Genomic DNA, 27,334 nt, shown 5'->3' with positions numbered 1-27,334 from the left:
ATTAAGATTAGCAGAATTTTGTCTGATATTTTTAAAGTTCTGATGAAAAGTTTTTTGTCTGGATTTTAAACCTTCCCCTGTGGTGTTTCCAGCCTTGGGATAAAGCATAAGGGCCAGAAAATGAAACTGCTTAGAAGCAAATGTGAAACTGACTAGTCTGTTTTTTGGGAATGCAAAAATAATGGCCTTAATAAATGCAAAGAAAATTTGCTTTTAAAAAGTTATTTCTGTTCTAATAACCTAAGATGTTAATAACACTTTTGTGTTTTACTATATGGTTTTAAATCTGTTTAATTCATAAAACAGTCTTAAACCACCCTGATAAAAGGGTCTTTGAGATAACATTATCAGGGAAAGAAAATGCAGCTGTACTGTGGCTCCCAGATAAATGATGCCCCACTTGCAATGAAAATAGAGCTGCATGACTCATCCAGGCTATGCAAACATTCCATGTTATAACATCAGAGCTGCCTGGGTTTTGTGTGGCACCTCATTAATTAAGTCACCACTGCTTTATCTCAGTCTCTGATTACATGGTGCAGGAGAAAATTATTAAACAAATAGAAGTACAGTTTTCTTTCGATGGGAGAAGAACAACACACTAAAAAAAGGTTACTTCTCATTCTGACCTTAGTGAGACAATCATAATTTTGCTGGGACTGTCATGTCCTACAAGCTAAGATCAGAACATTAATTCTTTCAAATTATCCTTCAGGCTAATGCACCATAATTAATTACTCTTGGTCTACTTCTCTGCTGCCTGAACATTCCTCCTTCTTGCTGTTTTGAATAAACAAACAGCTTGGTGCAATGGAACAAGAGACTTTTTCATTATAAGAAAAGCTCTGTGGTGACCTCACTTTGAATTAGTGATATTCCTAATTGCAATTCAGGAATCAGAGTGTGTCTGCTAAAGATTCAGTTCACAGTCCCACAGGCCTGGCAGCCAAAGTATCAGTTCAAATACAGGAAACCTCAGAGCGACAGATCCCTGTGCAAAGGATGTATTGTTTCCTTTGCAGTTCCCAGCAGCATGATGGATGGGATGTCACAAATGATGCCATGAAAGTAGTGGCAATAATTACATACTCTGTCACCTTGAAGTCTCGGGTAGAGGGATACTTGGTTTCTGTAGCCCAGTGCCAATTCTGGTGACAAATGCAGCCCTCGGCAGCTGACAGATGGTATTTTTGAAAGCATAACTCCTGTCACCATTTTGCTACTGAGTAGCACAAATGTTTTAGATGTAGAACCCTGACAAGCCTATGGGTCCCCGAACGTTCGTTTCAAAGGCGACATTCACCAATCTGAACAAAACAGAATGACAAGTTAGCATGACTTGCATTTCTCTTTCAAAGGTTCTATGTGGCCAGCTCAGAAAGCTTCATTTCCAGGGTATCTTGACCAGGGAACTAGAGAAACTCAGAAAGAGAGTCCATTGGGGTGGAAAATTCTAAACTTCCAATGATCTTTTATGTCTCTGAAAGTCTAGTGATATTAATATGTAATTACTTTGAAGCCTTATTTGATACCTGCATGATGCATAACCAGCTCAAAATGTTTGTGTAATTTATTTAATTTAATATTGGTTTGGTTCTTCTTTTTTTGATAATAAACAATATGTGACTGATCATATGCTTTATCTACTGATTTGGGAGTACACTTTCCCAGAACCCTTATGCCAATTCTACTTGGTAGTATGGTGGTAGTATGCCTATAGTTAATTTATTTTACCCGTGCTATCCTAGAGTTTCTGTATGCTTCTACGCCTTTGCAGAATTAATTACTCTTATAGAATCCATGCTACACAACTCTCCTATATAAATCACATGGTTATTTATCAGTAAAGGGTGCCCCTTTTTCTCAAGAGTTCTCTCATTTTAGAAATATTGTTAATGCCATAGCTGGATTTCCTAGTCTGCTGGCCCCAACAAGAGGTACACTGAAATTGCACTTAGATGAGCGTGAACTGAGTTATGTTAGAGAACAGATCTTGCCCCCCTGCTGCTAACGGCAGCAACAAACACAACACATGTAACATGACTTAGGCATACAGAATTATACACTTCTATGGTGGTGTCAAGTATCAGAGGGGTAGCCCTGTTAGTCTGAATCTGTAAAAAGCAACAGAGGGTCTTGTGGCACCTTAAAGACTAACAGAAGTATTGGGAGCATAAGCTTTCGTGGGTAAGAACCTCACTTCTTCAGATGCAAGACATCTGAAGAAGTGAGGTTCTTGCATCTGAAGAAGTGAGGTTCTTACCCACGAAAGCTTATGCTCCCAATACTTCTGTTAGTCTTAAAGGTGCCACAGGACCCTCTGTTGCTTTCTATGGTGGTGTTCACTTGCAGATCCCGTTGTGTGTTAAACTGTGTGATTAATTAAGCTTCAAAACATCCCTAGCCAGTAGGTACGATTACCATTTTACACATGGGGATACTCAGGTGAAGTGATTTGCCTAAGGTCACAAAGGGAGTCAGCAGCAACAGACCCCAGCCCCTGGGGTGGGCCCCACACTCTGCCCGGGGCTGGGAACAGGCCCCAAGAGCCCTGGCTCCAGCCCCCTGCTCTGGGCACGGCACGTGAGCTGTCAAGCTTCCGGAAACAGCTGTCAGGGCCAGGGAACTCCAACTCCCGGCAGGCTTTGCCGCGAAGGCCGAACGAAGCCGCCTATTGGCCAGTGTCTCTGTGTTGGCGGTTGGTGATTAGCGGGCGGCGCGCGAGGCCAGCGGAGCGGCATGGCGAAGCGGAGGGGCATGCTGCGTGGGGAGGCCTGTGCCGTCTGCCTGGGGCTCTGCGGGGTGGCGCTGGCCCTGCTGCTGGTGCGGGCCTACGTCCTCCGCTCCCCGCCGGGCCCGCGGCTCTGGTGGCGGCGAGTCGCGCTGGGCTTCGAGCTCAGCGCCCGCGACAGACAGGAGCTGAAGGAGGCGCTGAGAGGTGAAGGGGCCGGGACCCCTCAGAGCCCCATCCCCGGGGGAGCCCCCCGGCCCCCATGTACCCCCCAGGCCAGCCCCCGCCCCTGGGGCTCCCTGGCCCACGGCTAACTTCCACCCCGGGGGGACCCCCAGCCAACCCCCCGGGACTCCCCAGTCCCCTCAGACTGTCCTTCTGATCTCCAGGGGAACTGCCCCTGACTAAACCCCCCGGGGATCCCCACCCCCAGACTAATTCTCCCACCAAACAACCCCTCACCCCCAGATTAGCCCCACCAGGGATTCCCCAGACTAACACTGCTCCCGAGAACTCATGCTGCCAGACTAAATCTTTCCACAGACCCCCCCTCCCCACAGACACACACATCAACCAGGCTAACCCCCTGGGGCCAAACCCCCATTCCCGGCAGGCTCCCACCAGCAGAACCAACTCCACCCCTCGACAAATCCTGGACACTGTCATCCCATCCCAAATACCCTCACTCCCCCCATCCCTGATTGATCCGCCCTGATGACGGACCTTTTTCAGCCCCTGCCCCTTCGTGGCTAAGTCTCCCCCCCTGACCAGCACGCCATCTCTGCTGAGGAGTGCACCCCCTTGGATCCCTAAAGTTACATTCCCTAACTGCCCCACCTTTGGCCACCAAAACTCCATCATGACTCTCCCCCAAGCAACTTCTACTAGGCTGCCTCCCCCCATTTCCTCTGGGGCTAAGACAACATCCCAGGGCCCTCTTGAGATTGAATGCTCTGAAATCCCCCTCCACTCAGGACTCATCCTCCAGCTGAATTCTCCAGGGCCTGAGCCTGCCCTGAAGACACTGAGCCCCCAGAAATCCCTTAAGTACTGACGCCTCCTCATCAGCTACTAACGCCATCCATTTACCGAAACCCCCAGGGCACTGACCTCTCTAGTCTGGTGTTCCTGGCAGAATTTCCTCAGTGGGCACTTCTCTCCCATGTGTACCATGCACCCTCAGGCACAGACAGAAACCGCTTGAGCATTAGTGCTCCCTCAACTGACACTATTCCCCCCCCCCCCAGTGTCTTCTTCCCATTGTGTCACTTTACTTTTAAGCATCTATTCAGCCCCTTATTGCTTGCTTAGACATTGGTCTGCTCCCCTCCCAGCACCTCTTCTCAGACACTGGCACATGCCCAAGGAAACAGCTAACCCATCCTCAAGCTCTGACACCCCTCCACTGACTGCCCTCCAGCAACTGAGGCAGCTGACACCACCCTGAAACTGACAACCTCCCTTTATCCCCATAAGGCACTTCACTTGTATATTACATCCCTCCCTGCCCTGCTTCCATGACACTGCAGAAAGTACATGCTATGGGTGATAGGGAAGAAAGAAAAACTGCAGAAGAAAAAGATTGAAAATCATTTCTTTTTAAAAAAAAAAAGATGATTTATTTTTTCTGCTGACAAATGAAAGAAGGGAATAATATTGTTTTAATAGCTCCTCTGTATAAGTCATTGCTTGTTATCAGTTAAGATTCTTTAGCACTGCATGATGCAATGCCTGTCTCAAAATACCTGGTATATTTACATTTGCAGCCATATACTTTGACCCCACTAGATATCCTAAGCAAAACCTGGAGATGTGTCTTGGAGATAGTGGAGGAAACATACACCTGAGTCTCATCTGTGTATCGGTAACACCTGACTCTGACAATCTTGCTGAGTGGTCCAATGTAGATATTAATGAAAAAGGAAGAGAGGATATTGAGGGATTCCACAACCAGGGGCCTGGATGTCTCAGAGTGGTATAGCTGTTTTAGTTTATAAAGCACTTTCGATGAAAGATGATCTGTAAATGCAAAGTGCTATTGTTGTTGTTGGTTGGCCCATTCCTCATCCCTTGTTCATAAACATAATATTAAGTCTATAGAAGAGGGATGATAAGAAGTAGGTGAATCCATGAGGCTGTACCATATTTGCAGTGGATGGCAGGGAAAAACTTGTCCAGAAAGCTGTATAAATGTTTTAGAATCTGCCAAATGACTGTACTGCAAAGATGAAACCAGGCAATAAATGAATTATTATGCTTTCCCACAGCAGATATTCTTGTCTTAACTGGAACCAGAATTTCACATACCTGCAGCCTTTGTTTCCTCCCACTGACAGTCTTCTCCAATACCTCATCCCTCTTACATACAAAACACAGTTTGTCTGCATTCTGCAATTGTACATCTTCAGATGTCCCTTTGCCACACTAAATAAATTAGTGCCCCCTCTTCCTTTCTCGCTCAAATCTTGTACCCCTGCCTTGCAGACATCCTGTCATACAGCTAGTGTATTTGTGCTTTCAGACACAAAGACTTTGCAGGAAGCTTCTGGGGTATATGGATTACATTAGGATTGGCAGCTAGTAGAAAACCAGACACAGGCATCAAACAATAGTTACAACTATTAAAATAGAGGAAAAGCTCTTCTGTATTTAGTTGATGGAATTATTACCTAGCAGGTGGAAATGTTTTTTTTAATTAGAAACCAAAAAAATCCTCTTTAGAGAGACCTTTGATGAAGTAGATGGGAGCAGGAGCAGGCCCATAGTGGGGCATAATGAGCCATCATGGAGCAGCAGTGTCTGAGGTAAAGGATGATTCAGTTAACACCACTGTTCCCATATAAATCTGATGAGGCAACTCACATTTTCCACTCAGCAAGATCCTGTGAGGTGCTAAGCATTTAGTGAGAGTGGAGTGTACTCAGGCTTGAGCCCAAAGTAATGTTTTTCATTAGGAAGCTTATTGAAAAAGATGGTGCAATTATATTTCAATTCCCATCTAGTAATATAGTTATGTTGACAAGGAATCAATCTTCACAATCCAGTGAAATGCAGCTGCTTCCAGAGTGGAAAGCAGTAGCATTTTTAACAATGCACAGCAACAAGACACAACAATTTAGAACAAGTAATAAAGAAGAACATTCTATATGAAACTGCACAGGCATTAATAGGGTAGCCAGAATGTACTTAATGAGGTTAAAATGTGGTCAGTTCTTTGAGGATAATACTACCTCTACCCTTCTGTCTTGGGATCTGTAAAGTCTACAAAATACTCAGGATCTTAGTTTTCCTACCTATTCAAATTACAGTTAAAAGGACTGTCAGACTGATTGTCATCATTGCCAAAAATCCTCTACTTCATATTTTCATTTAAGGTGCCATCAAAATCCAAACAGTCTCCTTCTCTCCAGAGGACCAAAATACAACAGCATTGGCAGAATTTGGGAATTATATTAAAAAAGGTACAGAATTTACATTCCTACATATTTTTAATAAAAGGGCAGGAGGTTGGCAACAAGTTGAGAAGAAGGTTTAGATTCTGAATATAATGGAATAGTACTGTATTTGGTGTAGCACTTTTTATCTTGATTTTTCTCAAAAGGGGACTGGATTACCATAAGGGCCAAAATGGGACCTGCAGTTCAACTGTGGTGTATTTCCACTGATGGTAGAAACTGAGCATAGACAGGGCATAGGTGTTTTTTTACTTCCATGTCATGACCCTGCTCTGAAGACAGTTAGACAATCTTGTGATTAAAAAAGCCTAAACCTGTCTGAGCCCTGTCTGTAGGTTCCATCGTCCAATACAGCTGCAGTGGTGGTGAATTACAGGCCCTGTTTTTGCCAAGGGAGACAAGGCTCTAGTGAGGGTTTCCACTGCAGATTGGGACAGTTTGGTAAAGCTGTTTGAGGGAAGCTTGCACATTTGCTGCCTGCAACGTATCAAGCTTTGTAGTCTTATTGCCATGCGTGTTAAAATTCACTATAGACCCTGCTTCCATTAAAGTCCGTGGCAAAATTCCGCTAACAGGTTTGTGTCATATTCCCAATAATTTTCGTGGTGGAATAGAAAAGATCTTGCTGATTTTTCTCCTTTGTATATTTCTCTCTTCTTTTGAATTTATTTTTAAACAGTTTTTCCTGCTGTATTTTCTACCAAGTTCATTCAACATGAGATCATTGGGGGATACAGCCATCTCTTCACTGTCCAGGGTTCTGACCCCCAGCTCATGCCCTACATGCTGCTTGCTCACATGGATGTAGTCCCAGCTTCCCAAGAGGGGTGGCATGTCCCTCCTTTCTCGGCTAAGGAACTTGACGGTTTCATCTATGGACGAGGAACAGTGGACAACAAAAATTCTGCTATAGTATGTCTTCTCCGTCACCTCATTTCAGAGCGATGAAAAACTCTAAGGAATGTTTTTGTTCAGGGTCTGATGGGTAAATAATTAACAGTCCCATAGTTTTGTGATTTGAGAACTTCTGTTTTGGAACTAGTTAGCTATTGAGAATGGCAGTAATAATCCCATAAACAACTAAATCAAAATTAACCATTGCAATGTATGAGGCAAAATGAATGTGGCAAGACAGCAGAAATACAAACTAACCACTGCTGATCAGACAATGACCACAGTTTAGGAAGAAAAAAAATAGATGAGACTGGAAAAACACAAGTGTTAACAGATTACAAAATTCATCCCCACTGTTCTTATTTTTCTTTGTTCTTCCTTAGTAATGTTTTTGTATAAAAAGTTAATCCTCATTAAAGTAATGGGTTTGCTACAACTAGCGAGAGCCATACCATATGCAGTCTAGATGCAATAAAAAGGCTCAATTAAGTGGGGTTTTTTCAGGCATAGAGACCCCGATCATGCTCCCTTTGAAGTCAGTTGGAGTTTGCCTTGGCCTCCAGTAGGAGTAGGATCAAGCCTATACTATTTTATATATTTATTCTGATATTATGTGACACACTGAGTCTTGAGGATTCTTAAGTCTCTTGGATTGTGTTTGCAAAAGAATATGATTATCATCAACTAGGTGGAGTGAAAATAAACCCTGAAACAGTTAAAAGAATGAAGCCTGCTTGAGGACTGTGAAAGTACTGGATTTCCTTTACATCTTCATGTTCTTTGCCATATGAAGTAGCTCTTCTTTGCAACCTCAGAGAGCAAAAGGACACAGTGACTAACATGCTGCCTCTGTTCCACAGGGTATTCTGCAAGCTCTAGAATTCCTGCTGAGAAGACACTACAGACCTCGCAGGTCTTTCTATATTGGCATTGGACATGATGAAGAGGTATTTCTCTCAGTCTGTCTCGCTCTCGTTTCCTCCTATAAGAGCAGCTTGATTCTTGGATAGCCAGTTGCCTGCATTGTCCTTGTACTTGACTAAATCAACTTTCTAAGGATTATTTACCGTGAAACCCCCTGATGATCACTGTTGCATTGACAAATCACTCTTTAGAGCATTGCAGTCATAGGTATATATTGACAGTTCAGCTCTCAGTGACCTGGGCATCAGGGTTTTGCTCAGTGGAGAGAGAGGAAAAGGGTAAATCCGTACTGTTCTTTGGTATGGCTTTTCTATGGCTGTCAGACGTAAAAAGTACAGTGTATGAGTGAAATGTGAAAATCCAGGTTAAGATGCATTTGATTGTTCCAGGTGAACAGTATTATCTAACAGAGTCTTCATTAATGACATAGGGCTAGAAATAGAGAATGATAGGGTAGCAGAATTGCCCATTCTCATAAAGACAAGAAGGGCATTTAGTGAAATTGAAAGATAAGAAACGATCAAATTAAATACCTTTTTAAACAATGCCTAATTAAGCTGTAGAGCTCATTGCTGTGGGGTAGCATTGAGGCTTCTCATGAATAATGAGAACATCTTCAATTATATTACACTGGATGTAAACTCTCTTGCTTCAGAACATAAGCAACCACTAATTGACAGGGGTTAGAAAGAAACTTCATCCCATGGACAGGTTATTTCATAATTGCTCACTCTGGGGTTTCTTGCACCTTTCTCATGTAGCACTGGTCACTGTCAGAGTCAGGATACTGTACTAGATGGACTGCTTGTGCGATTCAGCATGGCAATTCCTCTGATTTGGACTCTCGTAGGTATCTGGTCATAAGGGAGCAATGAAGATTGCAGCTCTGCTGAAAACTAGAGGAGTGAAGCTTTCTTTCCTGCTAGATGAGGGAAGCGTTATCTTAGATGGGTTCTTGGTGGGAATAAAGAATCCAGTAGCAGTGTAAGTAAGGAAAGAAGAGAATTTAACACAATGAGCCTGATCCCTGGCTTTATGGGTAAGTATAAGAGAGTCTGCTAGTTTGGACTAATGCAGCGGTGTCCATAATACAACATAAAGGCCCTCTATGGCATCTTAAAATGTGGCCTGCAGCTGCTCTTTTCTTCCTTGGTGAAGACACAGCCGATGAACTACAGGGTTTTATTGCTGGTGACTTGATTGCAGTTTCTGTTCATCTCAGTGAAAATATAAATACAAGCAAATGTTCGGGTTGTGTGCATATTTAATAATTAAGTATATTTACATACTTACATACATTTGTGTGTGGCTCTTAAGCTCCTGTCAGATTTTCATTGCAGCCCTCGGTGTTGCAAAGATTGGGCCTCCTTAGCTAATGCATAGAGCACTTGGCTGGGAAACCCACCCTTAGGTTTTCATCCCACCAATCACTGTATCACACTCCTGTTCTACCTCTTTGTTTACTTGAGTCGGTGAGTTTGGCTGGGTTGCAGCTGGGTCACAGCGCTAAGGATGGAGATGCCCATATTTATACATAGCTGTCTTCTAGGCTGTCATTTATAGCTGCCCAGGGATTTTGTGGTTGTTTTTTTTTTCTTTAGATAAAAATTTAGTAACTTTGATGTGTAGTTGAGGTTTTGACAGCAGAACCTGAGGCTGGTTCACCATTGTGGCAATCAGTGTGTCAGCCTCCTGACTGCCATTTGCTGGTTGTGCACATGGCAGAATGGGGCATGCAGTCAATGCTATTTCTCTTTGGAAAGCTTAGATAGCAACCCTGATTTACCTGTGAAGTGTTTATGTAACAAGTTTGTCTTTGGCATGCAGCTTGTAAGCTTGATTCATACCTTTTCTGAGGAAATGCAAAGGTGACCCTTTATCTTGAGTAGGAAAGAATGAGGAAATGGGGTATCTGTTGAGTTATGAATTCTGTCCCTTTCCCTCTGTGGTAGACAATCCTCTGAAGACCTGGTGGTTAATTTAGGAAGCCCTGTGATGAGTCAGTCTCATTTATTTGTTGTTCTAAAAAGCAGGGAAAAGACAACCAGGCGCTAATGGGATTTGGAATTGTGATATAAAGAACTTGGTGACAAAACAAATGTGATAAACATGGTCACTATCAGACACTGTTGGTAGAAGGGTCAGATCTGACTGCGTATAGGTGTTTCAGTTTTACAATCCATTTCCTTCTCCAAAGCTGCAATTTAGTCTTTGTGGGGAGCATTCTGGTTTTCATGCAGAACGGTAGTGAAAAAGAGACCCCCATAATCTTCGGGTTGGCTGTGGGAGCATATAAAATGGACAAGTGCATGGGCCAGTCTCCCAGTGGAAAATATGATACCTATATATTGAAATATGAATGCAGTTTAGCTTTAATAAGACAGCAGTTGGCCCTTGACATCAAACAAGAATTAAAATGCTATCATTTAAGCTTTTAAAAACACTGCATAGGATAAGTATTTCCTATTGTCAACCTCCACAGAGGTGTTTGTAATCATTAATTCATTTTAATTACCATGAAATGCTCTTATACTTAAATGACATTTGTTTTTAAGACACTTGGTCTGTCAACAATACTGCAGCCGTGGTGCAAAATGTAAGCAAAGAGCCTTCCGAGTGCACTTACTTTCAGTCTCTGAACAGTGCTGTCACAAGCAGGGTACTGCAGCTGTGCCAGAGCAAGTGTGTTAGTTGTGTGATGTGAAATCTGGAGAAAAAGCCAAGACCTCAATGCTCCTACCACTCAGGTGTGGCTTTAAATGCTTTTTGTTGTTGTTGTGCTGCTGTTAGAGTATTTTTATTTGGTTTTAAAAAATAAGCATATCAGCCCCCTCTGTCTACAGTCTGTAGAGGCTGAAGAACTCCGGTTATGTAATATTTGGAATTGGCTTGATGAAGTTATTTCTTGTTCATCAGAATAGCTATCACAGAGAAGGGTTCAATTACAGCGAACTTCAGTGTGGAAAAAGAGCAAGGTCATTCCTCTGCCCCTCCTAAGGAGACGAGTATCGGTATTCTTGCAGCGGCATTGTCCAGGTGAGAGTTTACCTGGCTGTGTAACAGACCTAAGCTTGTCATGCAAAATCTCCTTAAACAGACTTGACCTCAGCGCTATATATTGTACCTCTCTGTGTATGTTTAAAACTGAAGCTTATGGCTCATATAAGTGTGCAGATATACAACCCTTGGCAGAGGGGTTGTGGTCAGGGGAAGAGGGCATGGCTGGAGCACCTCTGCACTCCAGCTATTCACACTTCCTGGAATGGTCCCTAGGGACCCTAAAAAGCCAGGCATAAATTAGATCATCATCGGGGCTATTCAGACTTACACCAGGGACCTAAATGTCACTCAGTAGCCCTAGAATTTGGATATCCGCAAAGGTGACATGAATCTATTTTTGTTCAGTCCTTTTGTCTGTTGCCAGAATTTCTCTCCAAGAATCTTTGGTGACTGTATCTGCTGCCTACAGGTGATATCTATGCAGGCAAATAAACATGATGTGGTATCAAAATGTTATATCCTGTAGGCTGTGGTACAAGGTAGTGCTCCTGCTTCTCAGCCTCCCTATCCCAATGGATAAAGAATAGATTGATGGGGGCAAGGGTGTTGTTTTATAGAAGTGCCTGAAATAAAGAGAGACTTGCTATCGTTTTGGCCTACCATTTTTATAGATTTCCACATCTCCCTTACTGTCCCTTCCTTCCCATTGGGAGCCAGCCTTGGCTATCTCTTCATCCTCCCCAAAATAATATCTTTGGATGAGACAGGAATGCTCTGAAATCCATGGTGAAGTTGTTCTCCTTGATTTGTGAACTAAGAGAGCTATGGCTACATTTCAAGCTCTTGGTCAAATCTATGAATCAAAATGCAACCTGTTTTCTGCAATAATGTAGAATGAGGGTTTTTTTTTTCAAATGCTCATTTGCTTGTTGTAGGTTGGAGCAGAATCCCATGCCCAATCTGTTTGGCCATGGACCAGAAATCATGATTCTTGAGCACTTGGCTTCAGAGGTAAGTATTCAACTGTAGCTTCATTCTCAAGTTTCACATCATTGATATTAATAAATTAAAAGTAGCCCCAGACGTAAATTACCTAGGGGGGTTTCCTAATCTCTGTTAAAATCTTTTAACTCAGAAAGGAGAATTCAAAGCTTAAGTGCAATAGTTCTCCCTCTGCAGCATCCCTCTCATACTGTACATAGACGGATCCCTTAGCCCTGTGTTCTGCACTGAGTCGTGACATCACTTTAGTCTCCAAAGCTGGAATTTTGATAATTGGTGTATCTTTGTTTTCTCTTACCACTTAGTTCCGTTTTCCTCTCAATCTCGTCATGACCAACCTGTGGCTGTTCTCGCCCATCGTCAGCAGGTAAAGGGAACACATCCCCTCTTCACACTCCCAGCCTCTGCCCCCATGAAATATAGGAACCAATGTCCATTTAGAAACTTTAGTCCTCTAGCTTTCTTGCCAATAAGCCTGATCTTTCCTGGAAATCAGCCATCCTATTTCTCAGTTTATCAGACTATAAAGCATTTACCTTGCTTTAATTAATAATTGAAACATACTGTAGCTGCTCTGCTAATGCATAGGTTGGTCTAATCAATTTAATTCTCACTTTTGTCATTTATATCTTTTATAAATACAAAACTCCTTTTAAAAACTTATTTTCATGCAGAATTTTCGAGCAGAAGCCCTCCACTAATGCCTTGATTCGGACCACCACAGCAATCACCATGTTTAATGCAGGAATCAAGGTAGCTTCATGTGTGCATTTGATTTTTCCTCCATGTAGCGTGAGGAGAACGCTTGTATTATTTAGAATGGTGGTTCCCACATACTACTAGATTTACCACTATGAATGGTTGGTTTTCTAGTCTCCTCCTACACTTAATTTTAAACTCAGCCTCTATACTGGGCCTTCATGCTTTGCCAACCTCACTCCATCTGAAAGTATAGCCCAGTTCACACCTTAGGGTTTACAATAGAAAATGGTTTCACTGATGACAATATTTGTTATCCAGTTCTTTCTAAACTGGTGCTGAAAATGGTTTAAGTGCTAATGTAGACAGGATAAAAAACATTTTCAACCCTTTTACACAGAGCGTGATTGAGACTTTGGACCACCCATTGTCAGCAACAGGACAACTTCCTACTATAGCTGGGATCTTTGTCCCATGATCACAAGACTGATATCCCTAAACTCCACAATGGGTTACAGCAAGCACAGCAGAGTGAGAGGCAGCAGGTTCTGGCTGGTACAGTCAAGGTCTTAACCTGATAAACTGCACGGTTGAGAATTGCAGCTCTGGAACACCAATGAGAAAATTGAAAGGTGGATAAGGAACTGGTTAAAGGGGAGACTACAACGGGTCATACTGAAAGGTGAACTGTCAGGTTGGAAGGAGGTTACTAGTGGAGTTCCTCAGGGATCGGTTTTGGGACCAGTCTTATTTAATCTTTTTATTACTGACCTTGGCACAAAAAGTGGGAATGTGCTAATAAAGTTTGCGGATGACACAAAGCTGGGAGGTATTGCTAACACAGAGAAGGACCGGGATATCATACAGGAAGATCTGGATGACCTTGTAAACTGGAGTAATAGTAATAGGATGAAATTTAATAGTGAAAAGTGCAAGGTCATGCATTTGGGGATTAATAACAAGAATTTTGGTTATAAATTGGGGACACTTCAGTTGGAAGTAACAGAGGAGGAGAAGGACCTTGGAGTATTGGTTGATCACAGGATGACTATGAGCTGCCAATGTGATATGGCCGTTAAAAAAGCTAATACGGTTTTAGGATGCATTAGGCGAGGTATTTCCAGTAAAGATAAGGAGGTGTTAGTACCATTATACAAGGCACTGGTGAGACCTCATCTGGAATACTGTGTGCAGTTCTGGTTTCCAATGTTTAAGAAGGATGAATTCAAACTGGAACAGGTACAGAGACGGGCTACTAGAATGATCCGAGGAATGGAAAACCTGTCTTATGAAAGGAGACTGAAAGAGCTTGGCTTGTTCAGCCTACCAAAAGAAGGCTGAGGGGAGATATGATTGCTCTTTATAAATATATCAGAGGGATAAATATCAGGGAGGGAGAGGAATTATTTAAGCTTAGTACCAATGTGTACACAAGAACAAATGGATATAAACTGGACACTAGGAAGTTTAGACTTGAAATTAGATGAAGGTTTCTAACCATTAGAGGAGTGAAGTTCTGGAACAGCCTTCCAAGTGGAGTAGTGGGGGCAAAAGACATATCTGGCTTCAAGACTAAGCTTGATAAGTTTATGGAGGGGATGGTATGATGGGATAGCCTAATTCTGGCAATTAATTGATCTTTGATTATTAGCAGGTAAATAGGCCCAATGGTCAGTGATGGGATGTTAGATGGAGTGGGATCTGAGTTGCTACAGAGAATTCTTTCCTGGGTGCTGGCTGGTGAGTCTTGCCCACATGCTCAGGGTTTAACTGATTGCCATATTTGGGGTCGGGAAGGAATTTTCCTCCAGGGAAGATTGGCAGAGGCCCTGGAGGTTTTTCGCCTTCCTCTGCAGCATGGGGCACGGGTCACTTGCTGGAGGATTCTCTGCACCTTGAGGTCTTTAAACCACGATTAGAGGACTTCAATAACTCAGACATAGGTTAGGGGTTTGTTACAGGAGTGGGTGGGTGAGATTCTGTGGCCTGCGTTATGCAGGAGGTCAGACTAGATGACCATAATGGTCCCTTCTGACCTTAAGTCTATGAGTCTATGAGAGCAATTAATAGTTTGGGCCTACTTTGTGCATTCCTCAAAGGAAATCTTTACTGAAAAGGATCACTTGTCTAGAAAACAAGATGTAATAGGTAAACAGTGACACTGAGTGGTGAGAAGAGAAATAACATGTTGTTTGCTTTTTTACTGTGTGTGTTCAAAGACTGTGTAACTTGCATACTTAACAAAGTATAAAATATATTTTGTAGAAAACAGGAATTCCATATCTGTACTTATGCTATTAAGTGACGTACATGGGTCATGCCTGGTGTCCTTTGGGGAAATGGACTCAGCTATAAAGGAGGATTTTTTGGAAGAGTGACATCAGATAAAATGAAGTTATTATTTAAAAAAAAAAAAAAAAGCCAAACCCTTCCTCACATAGAGAAAAAATTCTAAATGAAAAGTGCTTAATCCTTATGTAACTACCTGTGTTGTAAATGACTAATGTTTACAGAGATCAAATGGTGGAAGGTTTGGGCATTTATTTCAATGGGAGCTGGCTGGGGCCTTATATCCTGAGCCCTGGAACTGCATGAGCAGTAGTTAAAACTTTTTGATAGCAGTGCATATCAGGATGATGTAGTATTACAGTGGCAGTTCTGTGATTGGCCTTTGACTCTACTTATGGCTTTCTCTGTATTGTTTGAGCCTCTTTTTTCCCCTAGTCCAATGTCATCCCACCTTCCGCAAAAGCAACTGTGAATTTTCGGATCCACCCATCACAAAAGGTTGAAGAGGTAATGTCTGCATGTTACATTTGTTCACCTATTTTTTTTCATCATGACATTTGTCCCTGACATGTCATTTACTTAACTTTCCTGTACCTTTGAAATAGACAGTTGTTGACTGGTCTGGAGATTGCAAGCTTTCCTCTGTATTGTAGATCTTGCCTCTGCCATCTCCAGACTGCGCAGTTGTAATACACTCTACCTAGGGTTCCCATAGATGACCCCTCAGCAGTTTCATATAGTGCAAAATTGCCTGCCTGCATTTTGCAGATGACAGATGTGAGCATGTAATATCTGTGCTGGCTTCCTTTATGTTTCCAGGTGCAAGTCAAGCTATTGGTTGTCTTCTGAAAATCTCTGAGTGTAATGGCATCTGGCCAGCTGAGAATACCTTATCCCCCGTTGCAGCAGGTCTTTTCCATCAGAAAGCTCTCATTGGCTGTCCCCAAGTTTAGAGTCTAGGGGAAGGGAGTGTTCTGCAACTTGCAGTCTACCAGAGCCAAATTTATCCAAGGTTTTTTTCCCTTTGAGCAGATAGCATAAGATGCACGTGTCCACTGTGTCTTTTTCTTTATTTGGGCCTGTAACTAGGGGAGATTGTCCCTTTGGGCCTGTTGGTTGCTTTAATGTTTGTTATATGTGCCAGATATCACAGTGATTAATGCAGTATAAATGAGAGAGACCCTCAGTGGCTTGTTTTACAGGACTCTTTTTGAAGACTCACTTTGGATTCTAAACACTACCTTCTAAATATGGAGAGAACAGGAGACAGCCCGGATTCTGAGGGACACCCTCTATGAAATATAGACTTGCAGCTAGGTTAAGCAGCCTTTGGGGGTCATTCTTCTTCAGAATAACCCATAGACAAGTGGCTCCCACACTTCACTGGTTCACATACCCCCGCCTTAAAAAATTTGTGAAGTGAATTGATGAAACATCGAGCTCACATACTACCAGTGGTGATCCATGGTTTGGGAATCTTGCCATGGACCATACATGCTTATGTAATAGTATTAAGGCTTATCTTCTGTCAGTTGCAGCCACTAGACGGTGACCTGATCTCTCACACTTGAGTAGGTCTGACATAGCCCATTATCTGTGAATAATATCAAACCCCTCTCTCTGAACAATCATGCTGAAAGCTTTTTTTGTATTCCATTCACTTGACTGATCCAGCTACACAGTGGTGTCCTTTTGTACTGAAGGGGTTAAGGAAGGCCTTTTGAGGCACTGACCCATAAGTGATTGCCTTGGAAGTACTTCGACCTTTAATGCCAGGAGCGCATTGTGTAAGAGGAAAACAGACTTCCACCATGAGGCCACTACATGTTGAAGCCTTGAAACTGGCACCTGCACAGACATCCACAAGGAAAACTCTCATTCCCTTTGCTTATTTGTTCCTCTGGGTGTGTTCATAGGTGCTAGAGATAGTCAAAAACACTATTGCTGATGACAGAGTAAAGATACATCTCCAGGAAGCCTTTGACCCACTCCCTATCAGCCCCTGGGATAATGATGTCTTTGGAGTCCAGATTATCCAAAGAACCCTACTGGATGTTTTCCCCTATGTCAGCAACGTAGCTCCAGGTAAGAGCAAACACATGATGATTATTGTTTCCTCTTATACTTCCACATTCCTGTCCCTCCCCCTGCCCCCCAGGGGCTTTGTTTCCATTTCTGTGTATCCCTCCATCCCAGCTGTTAATGACTGGAAACTGCTGTTGTACCCTCTTCTGTTAGGTTCCATCTCTCTGCTTTAAAGTGTGTGTGTGTGTGTTAGTGTTAGTGTTTGTTAGTTATGGTGGAAATAGAAAAAAGCAAACAGGAAACTGGCAGAAACAATGAACCTTGAATTGAGTCTCCCTGCAAAACATACCAGGGAACCTCTTCAGGGATGTAAGGAGTGGCAGGGGATGTCTTCTCGTTTTAGCTCTTCAGTTTGCACTTCCATGACTGGCAAAAGCATCTTTCTTCATCTGTGCTGTACCTAACTACCTAAAGCCCTTATCATGCAAGCTGTTCCAGGCTACACAGTATATGGGATAGGGACTTAAGCTTGAAATTGACACACAGAAAAATAAGAGCCTGATCCTGACAGATGCTCCCATTGAAGCCAACGAGGTGTGGTGCTCAGCTCCTCTCGTTGCTGAAAGAGTTCCCGCATTCTTTATTTCCTGTGCTGATGTGGGAACAATAATTTGTTTTCAAAAGGAGTTTAAGTTTTCAAAGTGTAGAAATGCAACATCAGCCGAGCCTTTTTCCTTGAAGGCTAATTGGTTTCACTTGTGCTGAGACAACCTGACCTGTGGGTTTGTTTTCCAGGTATTTGTATTGGAAACACAGACAGCCGGCACTTCACTAATCTCACAGATGCCATTTATCGATTTAACCCACTAGTATTTAAACCGGACGATTTACCCAGGTATTATATTCTGCTTGTGTGGGGAATGCTCTAGGGACATTTGTCAAAGAAAATTAGCATGTGCTGGCCTAGAGAATGAAACCCAACTTTGTATACCGTGGTGTGGCAGTATGGGTGCCTCAGAATCACAAAAGCCACCCATTTCCTGCGGAGTTGAATGCTGCACACATAATGGGTGAGAACTGCTGTGGGAGAGAGTTAGCCCCGGTTCTTCTCTGTTTAAAATGTAGACAGGACCTGGTTCAAACATCCCTTCCAGTGGGACAGCTGAACTTGCAGGGTTGGCTGGATCACAAATACAATTCCGGGTTCTGAAAGGTTTGGTTCTAGTGTGAAGCCCTTATTTAATATGCATGTCCACATGCCGGCACAAACATGATACTCCCACTTGATTAACCCTTTAAAGCTGGGAGTTATGTGAATACAAAAGTATTAACCATGCTAGGAGTTGGTTCACTTGCTAGCGCATCAATTTTATCTTCCATGCGAGTGGAACTGAAATAGGAGCAGAGTGTTCAGGTAGCTGTTCTGCACTCTGACTCAAAGGGCCTGTGGTATGTTAATGCAGGGACCGACAGTGCCTGCTATACTTCCACTTTCCTGCCCTGTCTACCCACTCCATGGTCTTACCCACTGTGCTCTGGCCTTAGAATCAGTAAGCCACTTGTGCTGGCCTCAGGAAAAGATCTTGCTTGGAGTGCATTGTTCTGTAGATTTTTTTTTTTATTTGTCTCACACTGTTTCCTACTTAAGTCCTGACATTCCCGAGCCTTTATAAAGAGAACTGGGGAATCAGCAGTCTGGACTGGGTTTGCAGTTCCCATGTAGGTGGCTCATGCATATTGTAATGAAAAATATTCTTCTCACTTTAACAGAGTCCATGGCTTGAATGAGAGGATCTCAATTGAGGGCTATGAGAAACAAGTGGAGTTTCTCTACCAGCTGATTCAGAACTCTGATATCGACAAGCTCCCAGAGCCTCATGCAAACTCCCATGAGCTGTGAGACAAAAGAAATGGGGAGAGGAGCAACTATCGAGGTGACTCATGGGATGGCAGTGACTTGGGGTATACAAAGCAGCTACTTATTGACATTGCACTGTGTTCTGGAACTAGGTTATTGTGGATGGTAATTTGCACAGAGATGAAAAGCAATGAGGCTGCTGTCAGCAGATACAAAGCCTGCCAAAAAGTAAAGGGAAACTTGAAATGGCAGAAGAGAATTGGAGCAATGGAAAAAGCCTCTGATCTTCACACCACCTCATCTCCCTACCTTCACCTGCAGCCATTAGATACATGCTAATATTAAAGGGAAATGCTATGGGATGGAGCTTGGGGGAGGGAATGTTAAGGAGACACAGAACAAGCACAACATGGAAAAACTGTGGAAATGGCCAGAAAATAAAGATTTATTTTCTGGAAATATCCATCTCCTTTCATAACCCCACTCCTTTACTGTACCACGAAATTCACCCTGGTGGAAAGAGTCAGTGCAAGGCTTAGGCACCACCCAAGTCCTATCTGGAGGGCTTAAGTCCCACTAAAGTAGGAATTTAATTAGGATTTAAGTGGTGCCTATACCTTGTCCCAGCCCTCTACACGGGCGAATTTCATCCAAATGGATCGTTATATGTATTCCCAAATCACTGCAAGGTGCTGAGCTGAGGTCAATGGAAGCTCTCTTTGGTAAGCTCCATGAGGCACTATGTGATCGTGGTGCCAGAATTATGAATTGCAGCTTTAAGAAAAAGTAAATCTTAAGAAAAGGTGTGTTTGTCTGTTTTCCCTTTTCACTGAATAGGTTGATACCTAGGAGAGAGATGCACTTTACTGGAAAGGTCCCTAGCATGCTAAAGCTGTGTCTACACTAGCACTTTTCAGAAAATCACCCACCCATTGCCCTAGTAATGATGGCAGCCTAAGTGTAGACAGGTCATTGGCATTTTTACCACCATGTCATCTAACCCCGCATGCTTTGCACTAGTGCACTCATCATTGTTACCACCCAGGGGTTTGCACCAGAGAGAGATTTCCCAGAAAGTGCTAATGTAGACCAGGATTAAGTATCCTTCTTTTAGGCTATTGCAAAAATGTTCCCTTTCACTAAAGTTGCCGTTATTAAACAAACAGTTGCCAAGAAGGGGCATCTGATCCAGGTGCTATCCCCAAGTGCAAATAGGGTGAAAGCCACTTTATGCACTACTAACACAGGCAATGCAATGCTGGAAACAAGCTAAAACCTCTTTCAGCTGCACTGTTCCATAGATGTCTGTCAAGTTATACATTGGAATGGAAGGTGCTCTCTGTATTCTTGGTGAAGAATGTATAGGAATAAGGAACGGTACAATGAAATGTCATCTTGGAAAACACTTATTAAACTGATTCTTGTACTTTCCTTCTTACCAAACTGTTTATGTGCACACTGGTTTTTTTGCAACAGATGTACTAAAATTAAATTACTGATAAAAAATAAAACCTGCTCTTGTTTTGAAGCTAATAAAAATGGGATTGCAGATTTTTTCCCAGTCTTTATTTAATATTCTAACATGAATGTATAAATGCTGGGAAGAGGTTCATCTCTTCCCTGCCATCAGTCATTTCCACACCTGGGTCTTCACTAGAGCTAGTCAAAAAATTTCCATCAAAACAAATTTTTGCCAAAACAGGAAAAAACCCACATTTTTCCAACCAGCCCTCCTCTCCCCTCCCTGGTGCCCTCCTTTCTGTACGAAGCCTGTGTCAATTAACTTTGTCTATTTCCTTCCATAAACTGTTTAGGGGTCTGCCTAAATATCCAGCAGGATTTGCCACTTCCTTGACAGGAGGTTCCCCTTGAACCTGACACTCCCCACCCCCACTGAGCTAGGTAGCAAGAAGCCTTTAATCAAGTGCATCTCTCCTTTGTGCTACCATGTGGCTGGCTTTGAGAAGAAACCTGTTGTGCTTGGAGTGGCAGCTCTCAAGTAGGGAGACTACCACCCCAAAGTCAACTTTCACAAGCTACCTGTGTGGCTTTAGAAAGCTGCAATGACATAGCTTTTCCCCTGAAACCCCCTTGTCCCTTGAAGTATCAGGCTGAATCTAAAATAGAGACGAACCATTGGTAATTGAACCAGCCAGGAGACCCTCAACAGTAGGACTGTTACACCAGTGATTCCTATCCGCATTCACCCTTCAGCAGCAGAGATCGGCACATTGAAGACCCACATGGACGTCCAATCCAAATGGTGATCTCATAGTTTAGGTGGTGTTGGAAGCACCTTTGTGTGGGGGAACCTAGTGGTTAACACACTAAGTTCTGGGCAAAGCTGCCATTTGCACCAATGCAGGTTGATGTGGTTTCAAGCAGAGAGTGAGCTGCACCAATGCACTGTGGCTGATTGACGTTTTGCTTATTTACACTAGGGGTTTGCACCAATGCAGTTGCAACAATGTCTGCAATCGCAGGTAGGCAAGGCCTTGGAGATGGAGGCAGACCACCTCCCTTACTGATTCAGACACACCAAGTTGCAGCACCATTTAACTGTGCAGGAGCTGTCATGTTTCAAAGGGGAAGATTAAGAAGTGTAGAAACCATAATCACCACTTTCACAGCATTCCGCCTTAAGCCAAGAGCAACAGAATGTTCCCAAAATGTCCCCATTGATTTGTTTAGAAAGGAATAGAGAAAATGTTGAGGTTTCATTAAGGCTTTAGTGGTGGGGGAGTTTGCTAAGTAGCCTTTTGTTTCTCCCCTGCCTGCACGGCTTTGTGTGGACCCCTCACGGTTTCTGAAGTGGTAGAGTACCTTCAGCTCTCCCGGGATTCGGCCTTGTTTGCAGTGGGCATGAAACAAAGTAACATTCCACATAGCACATAATTATCTTAATCAGGCTGTAAATTAAAGAGCAGCTCCCAGCCAGACTTCTAATAAGACTTAGCGCTTAATAGAGCATGTTTCATCTTCATTTTGTTAGCACTACATAGGCTGCAATCCTGCAGGGAGCTGTGGGTGGGCAGACCTCAGCCTCTGGGCTTAGAACTGTGGTGGGATCAGGGCTTTCGTTAGTTCCTGCCAGTTCCTCTTCCCTGCTCCAGCCTGATCTCCCGCCCCCTCTCATTCTCTGCAGCCTTGACAAATGCAATCTTGTCCCGCTCATATCCCTTCAACAAATAGTAGTTAGTTTGCTCAATCCAATGTATGCTGAAGTCAATGGAGATGCACTGACGTCAATGGCCTTTGGATCAAGTCCTCTGATTCTCACAAGCACCCATCTGCAGTGAGATAGGGTAAGTGTCATCCCATTTGATAGGGAAACTGTAAGGGAGAGATGTGCAGAGGCCTGCCTAGGGTTAACTCTTACCTTAAGAATTAGGTGGGTTATGGATTGACAAAAAATCCTTCAAGCTGATCATGTATTTGGAGTGCAACTTGACAATGTCCTGCTCTACCCCTTGATCCTTCTGTCTCTCTTTAATGATGGTTTGGGAGCTGTGCAACCATTAAATGTAGGAGTATAAGTACTAGAGCAGGGGTCAGCACACTACTTCTGAAAGGTTGCTGAGTCTTCATTTATTCACTCTGATTTAAGGTTTCGTGTGCCAGTAATACATTTTAACCTTTTTAGAAGGTCTCTTTATATAAGCCTATAATATATAACTAAACTATTGTTGTATGTAAAAATAAATAAGGTTTCAAAATATTTAAGAAGCTTCATTTAAAATTAAATTAAAATGCAGAGCCCCCTGGAGTGGTGGGCAGGACCTGGGCAGTGCGAGTGCCACTGAAAATCAGCTTGCGTGCCGCCTTCGGCACGCATGCCATAGGTTTCCTACCCCTGTACTAGAGTTTACAGATGATTCTTTAGAATATAAATATGAATATAATAAACATTAGTTACTGATGCTAAGGGCTTTACACATGTATATGGAGATAAGAATAATATATTGCCTGGCCCGGGGGCCATACTTTCTGCTAAGTATCTCCGGATGAGTTACAAAGAGCTAGTTTAGTCTCATAACGCCTCTTTCAAAGTTAGGTAAGGGGAATTATTTCCCAGGGTACAGATGGGACAATTTAGATACAGAGACTAAGACTCCAGTTCAACAAAGCACTTAGGCAGTGGACTAACCCTATCCCTGCTGATGCCAGTACAATTTCTCCTGTACTTTGAGCAGGTGCTCAAGTGCTTTGCAGGATCAGGGCCTAAATGACTCACCTAAGGTTACACGGTGAAATGAAAGCGGAGCAGTCCCGTACTCTAACAATGTGAAAAAACTGGTTCCAATTCTCCTTTCCCACTAGCACACAGCAGAAGTAAATGCCCTGTACTATAAGATGATACAATTAAGTAAAGCTGGCATAATGAGGTGTATCGATTACATTAAAGTATTTGTTGTATTTAGTCACATTAACTCAATTTTAAGTGCCCCAAGTTAGTTGCGTCTGTGGCATGACATACTGCAATATATAAGGTTGGGCAGGAACTCACTCCAGTCATCTGTCCTCCATGTAATTTCAGTCCACATACTATAATGTCATTAATCCTGCACCCATTGTAACAACAAAATTAATACGAATGTAGCACACCCCATTCCCTCCCTCTTCCCCCCCAAAAGTGGGAGGCAGCTTCCTCTGACCGGCCCCAGCAGTGGTCTCTGCTCTGAAAGTTTCAGCCTCTTGCCTTGGCATGGCATAAACAAAGTGAGTGCTGCAGGTTTGCATAATCCTAACTCAGGTCACATTGTTGTATAAGCAAATACTATGGCCTGAAAAGGGGGATTTGCCCCCTGTTGTCTGTAGCAATCTGAGCAAAAGGGCCCTGCTGGAAGCAAGCCAGGCAAAAATGTCCTTTACATTTTGTAGTGTCCGGCTACCACACAAACTTCCCTCTGCCTTGACGCAGGGTTATGTCTTTAAATGAGATTCAATGAAGCACATTTCACTGTGAGGGGAAGTGAAGGGCAAATAGCACTGGCAGGCAGGGTGCTGGGTGAATGTGTGCCACACCGTTCTGCCAATGCACCTCAGGTCTGAGCCTCGTCTAGGCCCTGCTCCTCCAGTCCAGAGCCAAAGCTGGGATTGTACAGTGTCTGTCCTAGATAAAGGTTCAGAGATGCAACTTGAAACCACCACACTCAGGTGCTTTCGATAGGCTTTAACCTGAGGTCTCTAGTGGTACAGGCCTGCAGTATTAACCCATTGCTCCAGCTGCCCCACTTCCTAACTGAGCCGTTTTTTTATGGTGAGCGTGGGGTTTCCCCCATCAGCCAGGACTCCCCTACACCTATTCTCCTTCCCCCTAGTGCCATTATTGGCCGTCAAGTCTCGCTAACCTGTCTAGGTTTTTACAGGGTTACACATCACCCTGATAGCTATAAATCTCTCCCTACAGAATAGCTTCTCTCTCCATCCCATATAGTCTTTCCCATGGGCTTGTTATATGCCTCCTAAAAGGCCTCCCATTTAAATGGTATTTAAGATCTAAGGTAATGCATAAAGTGCAGTGTAAGGATGATGCATTGGCCTTTTTTGTAAAGATCAAATGTAGCCTGACATGGGTAAGTAATTTTTATTATGGAACGGAGCACAGTATAGAAACCTCGCCGGATACTATGGCTTCATTCTCTTACATGCTCTATGAGGTACTATGGTCTGTTTCTGTAGAGAAACAGACTATCATCCAGTAGAGAAATGGGCCTAAGCCAGAACTCCTGATCCAAGTACACATGAACTTTGGGAAACTTCTGCTCTGAATCTTAACTTTGTAGCTTGGACTCAGTTTCATTACATCATGAACTACTATGATCCTCTTATGTATGTGGAGAAGTTTTCCTCTCCCTATTGTATTCAGCTTTGCTCTGTCCTTTCCCCTTACCCCCCATCCCATGTCCATGAAGCTCACAATCCTCTGACAATAGTTACGAAAGTGAACATGAACATGTCTATGGTTGTCTAACCCCACCAGCCATCAGGTAGGCAGCAGCCAAGCAGGGCCTGGATCACACCAGAGCACACAGGGCTGACTGCAGCACAGCTAAGGAAAGGCCAAATTCCACATCTGCATTTTCTAAAGAAAGCTCTGTTACCGGCTTCTGTTCAAAAGGGCCGGGTTTATTTTGAGCCCTGGGTGACTGTGGATGATTGTCCATGACTGTCAAGCACTGAGTGAGAGGAGCAGGCAGGAACAGAGTATTTACAAAAGCATTTCCTCCAGCCATCTTGCATTCTTGGCTCCTCTTTTTTCTTTTAAGATTGTAGAGCTTGTGAGACCATTTTTTCATGCAGATACTGTGGGAACTTCCCCTCTCAGCTTACGCAATGCCCCTCAATCCCAGCATGCAGCATCCCTGGCTATCTTAGAGTTGGGTTCCCCTCACAGCTCTGACAGTGATCCTCAATTCTGGCATACAGCATCCCTGCTATTCTAGAGAAGGGTTCCACATATACAGCTCTGCTAGTGCCCTTCAGTTCTGGTCTTTGACACTCCTGTTCTAGAGCATGGGTCCTGTGAAAAAGTTGCCAGCCCAACATGCCCCCTCCTGGATGGCTGTGGTGCTGCAGCAACTTTTGCCTCAGTTTCCCCAGCTGTCTTTTGGCCTATTCCAACCATAGAGTCCTCTGGCCAGTCCACTTTGCAGAGTCCTGCCCCTTCCAGGGCCACGGAGTCATAGAAATGTTTTCAGAGAACTGTCCACAATGACTCCAAGATCTCTTTCTTGAGTGGTAACAGCTAACTTAGACCCCATCATTTTGTATGTATAGTTGGGATTATGTTTTCCAATGCGCATTACTTTGCATTTATCAACATTGAATTTCATCTGCCATTTTGTTGCCCAGTCATCCAGTTTGGTGAGATCCCTTTGTAGCTCTTTGCCCTCAGCGTTGGACTTAACTACCTTGAATCATTTTGTATCGGCTGCAAACTTTGACACCTCACTGTTTACCCCCTTTTCCTGATCATTTATCAGTATGCTAAACAACACAGGTCCCAGTACAGATCTTTGGGGGACCCTGCTATTTACCTCTCTCCACTGTGAAAACTTAACATTTATTCCTACCCTTTGTTTCCTAGCCAGCTACTGACACATGTGAGGGCCTTCCCTCTGTGAAGGGGTTCACTCACCACCAAGGAGGTGGCACCTCCTTGTCGTGCTCTGGGGATCAGCTTTCACCAGGTCTGGCACCCTCTTCAGTCAGTTACTCAAGCTGTGACCCCTTTCTCTTTCTTCACGGCTTGGGGTGCTCCCTCTTCATGACCCAGCCCTCCGGCCAGGTCACTAGATAGTCCTCCCCTTCTGGGGTGTAGTGAGGCAGACTGACCTTCCTCTGAGCCTGAGCCCAAGGGACCACTACATGGGGTAACATTGTCTCTCCAGACCAGCTGTCCAGTTGGCATCTCCAAATCAGCCCCCGTGCTGGAAGCAGAGGGGCGTGGTAGGCAGGGCCGGCTCCAGGGTTTTGGCCGCCCCAAGCAGCCAAAAAAAAGCTGCGATCGCGATCTGCGGCGGCAATTTGGCAGGAGGTCCTTCGCTCCGAGCGGGAGTGAGGGACCGTGCGCTGAATTGACGCTGAATAGCTGGACGTGCCGCCCCCCTCCGGAGTGGCCGCCCCAAGCACCTGCTTGCCAGGCTGGTGCCTGGAGCCGGCCCTGGTGGTAGGAAGTATAAAGGGCTGGCCCTGCAGCTCACTTGGGCTGTTACCACAGAATGAGGCAGATGTCTCTAGCCTGCTGCAGAGCTCTGGAGCTGACCAACCCGTGAGAGGAATTGCCCAGACTGCTGTCAGCCGTGTACTCGGAGAAGCTGGAGGACCCTGGGAATACAGAGCCCTACGCCCAGTCTGTGGTAGGAAGTAGCCCAGGGAAACCAGATTGTAGTCCGGTTTTGCTGCCAGAGCATGAGACCCTGTATTTTGGTGGGATCCCTGCTGACCCAGTGGCGGAACCATCTGCCAATGTCAGAGCCCTGGGCTGGGACTGGTGGAGTAGGGGGGGTCTGGGTCCCCTGGTTGCCAACACCACCCCTGGGGTGGTGGCCTATTCACCCCTAGGCCAGAAGGTCTGTGCTTTGTTTGTGGCTTGCCCCAGCCAGGAGATTGTGGGCCTAGCAGGGCTGGCTCCAGGGTTTTTGCCGCCCCAAGCGGCGCAAAAAAAAAAAAAAAAGCTGCGATCGCAATTGCGATCACGATCTGCGGCGGCAATTCAGCGGGAGGTCCTTCGCTCCAAGCGGGAGTGAGGGACCGTCCGCCGAATTGCTGCCGAATAGCTGGACGTGCCGCCCCTCTCCGGAGTGCCCGCCCCAAGCACCTGCTTGGCAAGCTGGTGCCTGGAGCCGGCCCTGGGGCCTAGACTGTGTTTGCTGGCTGCCTTAGCCAGGAGGCTTAGGCAAAAGTCTGTTCCCTGCCCTGAAGGCCAGAGCCAAGGCTGTGATTGCCACCTGC

At 44.1% G+C, this 27,334-nt stretch overlaps 1 protein-coding gene across 1 annotated transcript; it reads left to right on the top strand.

Moving 5' to 3' along the window:
- The first annotated feature begins 2,739 nt into the window (after window positions 1–2,739).
- On the top strand, window positions 2,740–18,955 carry PM20D1 (peptidase M20 domain containing 1). Its single transcript, XM_065403776.1, has 13 exons — window positions 2,740–2,938; window positions 6,106–6,192; window positions 6,866–7,098; window positions 7,941–8,027; window positions 8,855–8,988; window positions 10,921–11,040; window positions 11,940–12,015; window positions 12,312–12,373; window positions 12,681–12,759; window positions 15,430–15,501; window positions 16,911–17,079; window positions 17,815–17,914; window positions 18,790–18,955. Exons 1-13 carry the CDS (start codon window positions 2,740–2,742, stop codon window positions 18,917–18,919), a joined length of 1,548 nt encoding a protein of 515 aa, XP_065259848.1. The 3' UTR covers window positions 18,920–18,955.
- Window positions 18,956–27,334: the final 8,379 nt, after the last annotated feature.

This window comes from Emys orbicularis, chromosome 4 (genome assembly GCF_028017835.1).
Source record: "Emys orbicularis isolate rEmyOrb1 chromosome 4, rEmyOrb1.hap1, whole genome shotgun sequence".
Lineage (NCBI taxonomy): Eukaryota > Metazoa > Chordata > Testudines > Emydidae > Emys > Emys orbicularis.
Note: the sequence above shows the minus strand (reverse complement) of the source record. Positions and strands in the feature narration are given on the sequence as shown.